A 9,949-nucleotide genomic window follows, 5' to 3' on the forward strand; every position below is an offset into this window, starting at 1 on the left:
GTATTGATAAAAGTTTTAAAATATTTTAGTATTTAAATTGTACTAGAAATATTTTAAAAATATATAAAATATTGACTAAAAACTAATCCCGATTAATCCTCGTGTAATCTCCGATTTTCTTGCTAGGCGCTAGGCCCACCCTCACCGCCCGACTAGCGTCTAGCGATTTTTTTAACATGGATCTGACCCAACATAAGAACATTTATCCTCTTCTCTCTTCAAATTTAATTCTTTAAAAAAAATAAAAAAAAAGAACACATATTTTTACGAAGCCCTCTTGAAAAAGAATACAATAACAATTAGTGGAAAAATATACTTTTGACATTAACGGAAAGTAAATAACCTAGCCCCTTAATTAATGGCGAAGATGATAATAAATTATTAATGATGATAGTCATGAGATTTTTTCTCATTCCTAATGATTTTTGATGCATATTATCAACGAATGATAATGGAGATTTGTAATTTTTTTTCAGGTTTCATAATCTTTTTTCGTAAGACAAAAAAAACTTTGAATCAAGAGAAATGAAAATGGTAGAAAATTTCGATTGATGGAAATATGAAACTATATAATAAAATCGACATTTTTGTTTATCTACATAAAGATCAAATGCTAACGAATCAAAAAAAAAACTGGATTACGAAAGAAGAGGAACCCTAACAATTTGATCGGAATCAAGATCACGATCACGATCTTGATCTTCTTCACCGCAATCATAAACAGATCTAACCAAAACCAACTGATCTTCCAAGTATCTCTGAAGCAATCCAGCTTCTTCTTCCGGTTCAAATCCGCCGCAACCACAACCTTCTTCACATTTCCGGAGCCTCAAATCATCTTCATCGCCGGCGGATTTAGCAAACCAAGGATGACGACTACGGAGGCGGCTAAAGATCTCGACGGCGCAGAGAATTGGGATGGAGGCACAGAGGATTGGGATTAGTAATGGAGAACAGAGGAGAAAGAAAATGAAGCGGCTTCGTCGTGTACGAAGCCAAAAGACGTCGGTCAACATAATGACGACGACGGCGCGTGAAGAGTCATGGCCGGATTAAATGGAGGAGAAGTGGTCGTGCGTTGTACCACGACTTGGTAAATGAGTGGGATCACAGAGAAGCTTCTTTGGCACATGACTTTGTTCTTTTTATTTGACTTTTTTATATACTTGTCTTTGGCTTTCTCATGTGACTATTTTACTACAAAATTTTATCTCTCTATTATATTGAACAAGACCATTTTGGATTTGTACTCATCTAGGATTTGTTGTTGTACGTTCATTTTGCTTTCTATTATATTGAACAAGACCATTTTTTTTTCCATTTTGTATTCTGATTTACTAGTTAATTGCATAAACTTCCTATTACCAGATAATATCTTAATATCTCATTACCTGATAACATTATCTGTATCTGTTACTTAAGATAATGCGCTATCTCGCAGCTTAGTGATAATCTTATCTGTATCTTAATATCTCATTACCTGATAACATTATCTGTATCTGATATGACGAAACTATCCTTACAAGACAATAAAATCGTTAGTTTTGTAAGCTGTAGAATGCGCTATCTGCAGCTTACAAAACTAACGATTTTATTGTCTTGTAGGGATAGGTTCGTCATATCAATTTTGCTGGAAAAAAAACTAAGGTCTTGATTGGTTCTCCTGCTATCATCCGCCTAGCGGTTGTTAGCAGTTGATACAAATCATAGAAACTGTTCCCTACCGTTTTGGACCGCTCTAAATCGCCAGATTTCAAAAGCTCTTTCTTAAAAGCGTTTGCGGTTGCGGGTGGTTGCGATTGGCATAAAAAAAAACTAAAAAATTTTTTTTAGCAAATTAAAATATATAGAGAAATTGGAGTGTATAACCAACAAAAATTTATAAATTCACTAACTAACCTAAAACAAAAATGAGGGTGTATTATCTATAATAATACCATTTTACCCTTCCACATATACCATCATTATCACCGTCGCTACCATTGCCATCACCATCGTCAACAACGTCAACACCATCGTCACCAGCGTCACCACTACCATTGCTTCCACCCTATTAAATCTTATTCCATACTATTTTATTTTGTTTTATATTATTTTATTTATGTGTTATATCTCTACCAAAAGTTTTTTCTTATAATTTGTTTATTAGGATTTCACATATTTTATTGGTATTTGAGGGTTGAATATTTGATTTAAGGTTTACTACTTTTTATGTAGAGCTGAACTAATTAAAGTTTGAGTAAATAGTATGTATAGTATACTATTTTATACATTGTGTGTCTATATAGATCGTTATGTTATTCATTGATAACACTATTCACATCTGAATTTTTTTTGTCTGTTTTTAAAAATTCAAGTTATGATATATGAAGAAAATTATACAGATTTTTAATAGAAATATCATGAACTTGAAATCAATTTTTTTAGAGGGGAAATTGGATATAAATGATAATTAATTGATCTATTGTTCATCTATGCATTCTATATTCATAATTGATCATATAATTTTTAATATTGGTCATATATGCTTTAATATAATTAAAATCCCATTATACCTTCAGTTTTTTAAAAATCTTGTTTAACTATAAAAAAATTCCAAAATTAATTAGATTTCTTTCTAAAAACAATTTGAAGAAAATATAGGACAAAAATAACATTTATTTACTTTCCAGGTTTCTGTTTTCATCTCTTGTGTATGTCTTTCTCTCTCATGTCCAATTCCTATGTTACTTTGTCTCTTTGTCTCGTACATATGACTTTTTCCAAGTCATTCTAAAACAAAGCATTTTGGTTATAACATAAACGTTCATGTGTTACTTTTTCTTTTGCACTAAGTAACGTAAGAAGCAAATTCTAACACGTTTATCACTTGACTTGCTTTCATTATCTTCTTTTGTTACTAAACCTTAATTTGATTACATAATTTTGGGCCTTCTGGACTTATTTTATTGATTGTTGATATTTAAAAAGAATTTTGCATTACATACTCTGAAGATTTCATGATTGTAGATATTTTCATATTTTAAGATTGTTTTTGCTTTTGTATAGACATGGAAAACAAGTGTCTAAAATGCCTACCGATTGTCATTTACTTTGCATTACATACTAAATTACATAGAATTTATTTTCTATTTTTTGTAGAATATATAGGAAAATATAAGAATGTGTTTTCTAACAATTTTAGAACATGATTAAATGTTGAAAAGATATTCTAATCTTTCTAGAAGAAAGAGCAAAGTATAGAATATGTATTCTAAATTTCGTAGAAATTAGCTATCTAACTACCGTAGAACTGAAATACATTCTAATTTTTGTAGAACATGTAGAGTGCATAGAATACATTATCTAAACTTTATAGAACATGTGCAATGTATAGAATACACATTCTAAATTCAGAAAGTATATTCTAAACTTCGTAGATCATATTTTATTTATCCAAAATGGCAACAAAACGACATATTTTCGACTTTATAAGTATCATGATGACTTCTTCTTCATTTGCCTACAAATAGTTCTAAATTTATTTGAAAAACTGGTTAAATCAATTACAAAGGGTAAATTAGAAATATGTGATATTTAATCATAGAATGCATAAATGGACAATAGTTTAATTATTTATCCTTTATATCCAATTTTCCCTTTTTTAGATAAGAAAATAGGATGATTTACAATTAGAAAGCAGTAAACAAATTTTTTTTTAAAGATAAATTCTCTCTCCTGCCATCTCATCATTCTCCTCTCTCGCTAAAGAAGCCTAACACCAGGACAGTGTTGTCTTTTTACTCTCCCTGAAGGTTAATTACTACATTTACATATTTATGGTGTTAGTTAGTTAATTATTAAGTGAAAAAGTGCTAAAACTGCAAATCACCCAAATATATATTATCAAGTCATATATATATATATATATATTCAAAGTTAATTCTAAAAAAATAAACATTATCTAACATTAATTTTCCAATATTTATAATTATTTTCACTATAAATTTTATTTTTTAATATTTGAATAATTATTTATGGTTTTTCCTAAGTATAGATTCTTAATTTTTTCGTCGTCTATGTATAGATTCTTAACTCACCTTTTTTATTTAAGTAGTTACGTGTTTGAAACTATTAATTTATTTAACAGATACGCAAATGAATAAAATTTATGATGAATACTGGAATTACTTGTTTGGATATTTAAAATTCCAAATATTTTTAAAAATCTATAAGCATTATACAAAGTTCCATAATTTTTAAAACTATCCAAATTATTGGAAGCATCCATCCTATACAGTAAACCCACTATCAAAAGTATGTTGGGACCGAGGAATTCTATTAATTTATAGAGGTATTAATTTATCAATAAATTAATTTATAGAGAGACTTTACTATTTTTGTAATTTTTTAAAAAACTTCTATCTGAAAAACAGTTTTTTTTTCTTTATAATCAATATCTTTTTTTAATTAATTACAGGTAGAAATACAATTATTAAGCTTAGATAATAACACAAGATTTTTTGAATCAAGTAAAACTATTAGAAATGAACTCTAGCAAGAATTAAAATAAATTTAAGAAAAACAAACAATAATAAAGTTATATTTCATTAAATGTTTTACATATAATATTTTAAATATATATCATAATAATTCATATATGAAATATATAAATTAATATTATATATATATTAGGTTATATATATATATATATATATTGATAAGTTTATACAATTATTAAATTATAAAATTGATGGGACTATATGTTTACAAAAGATTCAGAAATTTTTTTTATCATATTGTTTTACCAATTTGTTTCATTTTTTACACTGGTCCCAACTCGGGACCGGAAGAATTTCTTAATTTACAGAGGTTTTATTGTATTAACATTTACCCAAATTAGTATGACTTTGGTTAATCATGTTTTTTTGTCCAAAGTTTCCAAACTTATCTTGTTATTCGAATAATCCTTTTCCACTTTTTATATGTTATTTTCCGTCTTGATACTAATGGCGGATCCATGAATTTTATTTTTTTACTAGAGGCATAAATATTTAATATGTATTTAAAAATCAAAACAAAATAAAAAAGACATTAATTTATATTATACTTTATTTCTTTCTAAAATTTGTTATTCATGTTTATTTGTACTATATGTAATACAAAATGTTTGTAACTAAAACAAACTCAAACAATTAATTAGAAAATGATTTTTAATTTAGTTGCTTATGACTGCTTTCACTAGTTTTACAATGGGTGCGACTGGTGAAAATTTGAGTCTACTAGTTTCACTAGTTTTACAATGTGTTTGCAATTTGGTCTACTCTATGCACTCCTCTCTTGCGGCGTCATACTACTCCAGATTGGCATGACACAGTTCGTGCGATTCTAGCAAAGCAGTCTCCAAGAATCGACATTATTCTCGTCCGTATGGTCTTCCAAACAACTATTTATTTTGTGTGGAGGGAACGCAATGGTAGAATTCACAATTCTAGCCAACAACACTACCGGAATCTGACGAAGCAGATCGCCTCCGACATTGCTCTACGCATCCAAAGCCTCAACTACGACTCGCAGCACAAGAACGCTCCTCTCTTGGCCCGCTGGTCCTCTCTTTGCAGCTCCATCGTGTAAACTGCATTTGTTTAGCCTCTGTTTTTTCTAATTTCTTTGTAAGGTTTGATATGGTCCCATAACAAGCTCTAAATCAAACCAAGCCATACCGAACTCTTTGTACATATTTTTTCTTTTTGTTGATTAATAAATTTAACATTTCAACAAAAAAAAAAAAAAAAAAAAAATTTAAGTGGAATTGAGAAGAAAAATAAGGAGAGAAGAAAATGTACTCTTAGAAGAATTATTTTTCTGCTTCAGTTTTGTAGAGGAAAGTTTTCTCTACTTTGTGGTTTTCTCATGGTAATTGAGAGAAAAACGTTTTCTTCTTGATTGGTGTAAATGTAAAAGAAAAATAATTCCACTCTTTTCTTTTCTTCTATTGATATCTTCCAGTCACACCCAATGAGAAATATTCATCGGCATTGAAGAAAAAAATGGATCGAATTGTTACAAAAGTCAAAGAACATGTGTATATAACTTAATATGGAGCTCATTGTCATTTTTCTTTATAGTAAATTTTATCTATATTTTGTACTATAAATATGAACACTTTCATTCAGTTATAAAATACACAATTCTACTACGAAACAAAAGTAAAATAAAGTCTCCCACTCTCTCTCTCTCTATTATTACTCTCTTCCCCTACATTTCTATCTTCTTTATGTTATCTACATTATTATCTCATTTAGAAGATGAAAAGAAAAAGAGTTAATAGATTGTCTAATTTATTACGATATATTATTATATTTAACTAGGACTCCGGACCCCCGCGATGTCGCGGGGGAAAATATTTCAAAAATCATCTAAAAAAATATCAAACAAAAATTAATAATAATGATAGTAAATGATTAAATGTTATAAAAATTTATAAAATAAAATTAAAGTTGCAATTTTTCGTGAAATAAAATAAATGTTGCAATGGTTCAACTAAACGGTTGCAACCATTTTATTAAATTAGGTTACGATAAAAAGATGCAATCGTAAAAGATATTTACTCAACTTTCTCAAAACACATAACATAAAATATATTCTTTGTTTAAAAATAAATAAATAAAATGTTGCGATATATCAAAAGTTGCAATGGTTCGTGTAGTTCGTCAAATAAACTAAAGATTATAACGCTTTGTAAAACAAAACCAAAAATTGAAATGATTGGTCAAATAAACCAAATATTTCAACGGTTCAATTAAACGATTACAATCTTATTTAAATACATTTTGGTAATTAAAAATTAAAAATATTAATTTATAAAAAGTTATATACCAAGAGACGCGACGGTAGTTAATTAGATGTTATAGCAATCTTATTATTGTTTATTTTCTCGACAGGCATACGCATATTGTGAATTTCTCTACCTAAGTGTTTGGTTAGAGTGAGTTGAAGCTCGATTGTCAAACAAACCATCAACTTATTTTTTTTTTTTTTGAATAGAATGTTAAATTATACTCAAAAGAAAAATGTTCGTTTTTACAACATGTGCAGCGTAAGATAGAAAAGAGATTTAGAAACTGAGATTAGAGAAACATATATTTGAATTATTGTCTCGCTTCAAACCAGGTTTGGAGACCTGTATCGTAGCGTCTATCTCCACTTCCTCGAATTGATGAGAGCCTATTACGGATTTGTTTATCAATCCAGCTGATGAGACGAGCCGTTGTGTTCGGTGTGTCTCCGTGTCGTCGTCCGTTTCTCTCGCGCCAGACAGTGTGCATGGTGGCTTGAAAAACGTACCGGGCTAAGAAGCTCTCCACTTGGTTCTGCCATGGACCAGAAATGCTTATGATTAAAGATGACCAATTGTTTGAGTATTTAGCTTTGTATATCCCTTTAGCAAGAGCCTCCCATACTTCAGCTGCAAAAGTACAAGAGAAGAAGAGGTGATCTCTTGATTCAATATTGTTGTTGCATAGAACACAAGTAGCCGATGTTCCCCTAGCCCATTTGATCATGCGGTCTCCCGTAGAAAGTCTGTTGTGGAAAGCTAGCCAAGCACAAAAGGAGAATTTTGGTGTTGCGTGTGCAAACCAAACTCCTTTGTGCCAAGTTACCTTGTTGCTTATGGTTCGAATGTGATTCCAAGTGGCTTTGGTACTAAAATGTGGCCGATACACGTCATTGTTCCCCTTCCATAAAACCATGTCCGAAGTAGAAACTATGTTTCGTCTCCTCAAGACAAGTTCTGCCTCGATTCGGTTTAGAATGGCAGTCCGGTGTTGTCTCTCTCTGCGACCAGTCCACGCTTCAGCTACCGTCGCGTGTTTTGCTATGCCCAAATCTATTTTACCCCGCTCACCAACCACATCGATCAGACTGCCCATTGTGGACCAATTGTCATACCAGAAAGAAACCTTAGTCCCCTCATTCACTTCCACCTTGCAAAACTGTTTTGCTATACCTCTATATTTGATTAATTTCTTCCACATCCAAGAACCCAAAGTGGTAGTCTCTTTAATTGACCAGAACGTGTCTCGCTTAAGCAAGTATGCATTAATCCACTTGACCCATAATGAGTTCCCGTGAGAAACAAGCCTCCATATAAGTATCAGACAACATACCTCATTTGCGTCTTTTAGTGATCTTAAGCCTAGGCCGCCCTCTTGCTTTGGTTGGCAGACGGTGGTCCAAGGAAGTTTAGCTTTGCGCGGGTTTAGGTCAGGACCAGACCAGAGGAAAGCCGAGCAAATTTTGTCGATGTCTCTTATGCATTCTCTTGGGAGTCAGAATGCAGCAAGCCAAAAGTTACAAATGCTCCATAGAACTGATTGAATTAAGTTCAACCGGCCCGCATAAGAAAGGAAACGGGAAGTCCAGGATCCGATTCTCTTCTTTATTTGCTCGATTAGAGGACTATAATCTGCGGCAGTAAGTCGCTTAGTGACGAGAGGAAGCCCTAGGTATCTTACAGGAAGGCTTCCTACCCCAAACTGATACCTTTCCGCAATCTCTTGGGAAGATGAGTCTGAGATGCCAGCTAAATAGATAGTAGATTTCTCCATACTGATTTTAAGTCCAGACTTTTTTGCGAAGGATTCAAAGATTTCTATGATACCATCAATAGATCGAACCTTACCATCCGAGAGGACCATAAGATCATCCGCGAAACTGAGGTGGGTCAAACCGAGGTTCTTACACCGCGGGTGGTAACCGTATTTCCCCATACCAGCCGCTCTATCCAACATCTTAGACAACACATCCATACTCATAACAAATAAATACGGTGATAGTGAGCATCCTTGCCGCAGCCCTCTTGAACTTTGAAAATATCCAGCGAGTTCACCATTTACCTGTACGGAGAATGAGGCTGTGGTGATACATAGCATAATCCAATGAATATACTCCGAAGGAAAATCCATAGCTTGAAGAATATTGTGGAGGAAAGACCATTGAACCGAGTCAAAGGCTTTAGAGATGTCGATTTTGATAGCACAACGTCCCGAGACTGAATTCTTGTGATAATCTTTGACTAATTCTGTTGCAAGTAGTAGATTCTCGATGAGGAGACGATCTTTCACAAAAGCGGACTGATTTCCTGAGATGAACTTTGGGAGCACAAGTTTCAGCCTATTAGCTATTATTTTCGATATTACTTTGTAGATCACATTGCAACACGAGATCGGTCTATAATCTCTCATCTCCTTCGTCCCCAACTTCTTAGGAATGAGAGCAAGAATGGTGGAGTTCACACCTTTAGGCAGAAAACCTTTTTCAAAAAAAGATTTAATCGCTAAAACAAATTCCTCACCAATTATATCCTAGGTGATCTTATAGAATTCCGAGGTGTAACCATCCGGTCCTGGTGATTTATCATTTGGCATGGCAAATAAAACCCTCTTAATCTCCTCTGCCGACACTGGCTCGGTGAGTTTGGCTTTCTCATCCTCTGAACATCGAAATGGTAGTAAGTCTCTCAGCTCCTCCACCGAGACTCCCTCAAAATCGTTTGGGATCAGTTGTAAGAACTCACGAAAAAATCTTTCAGCCTCTTCTTTTATTTCTTCCCCTTTCGTAGTGACACTACCATCTTGTCTTTGAATTTCTCTAATAGAATCTTCGCCTCTCTGTTCACAACTGCTCGGTGAAAGCTTTTGTTGTTTTTGTCCCCAACATTTAACCAGTGGAGTTTCGACTTCTGTTTCAAATACTTTTCCTCAATCCCCGCAATGCTTTCCCAACGATTGTAAGCTTCTGTTTCCTCCGCCATAGCCTCTGGTGACGGGTTGGTGAGATTGCTCTCTTGCTTCTGACAAAGTATGTCATACGCCTCTTTAGATTTCTTTACCAAGTTCCCCATTTTCTCTTTTGCCAGGTTGCGAATTTTTGGCTTTAAAGCCTTTAGTTTCTTCATGAACCGGAA

The 9,949-nt window shown here is 32.6% G+C and overlaps 1 protein-coding gene across 1 annotated transcript; it reads right to left on the reverse strand.

Annotated features, from left to right (window-relative positions):
- Positions 1 to 526: 526 nt before the first annotated feature.
- On the reverse strand, positions 527 to 1,283 carry LOC9329936. The gene has a single exon (XM_021013326.1). It carries the CDS (start codon positions 1,014 to 1,016, stop codon positions 639 to 641), a length of 378 nt encoding a protein of 125 aa, XP_020868985.1. The 5' UTR covers positions 1,017 to 1,283; the 3' UTR covers positions 527 to 638.
- Between the last annotated feature and the right edge of the window lie 8,666 nt (positions 1,284 to 9,949).

Source organism: Arabidopsis lyrata (assembly GCF_000004255.2).
Source record: "Arabidopsis lyrata subsp. lyrata unplaced genomic scaffold ARALYscaffold_1, whole genome shotgun sequence".
Taxonomy (NCBI): Eukaryota; Viridiplantae; Streptophyta; class Magnoliopsida; order Brassicales; family Brassicaceae; genus Arabidopsis; species Arabidopsis lyrata.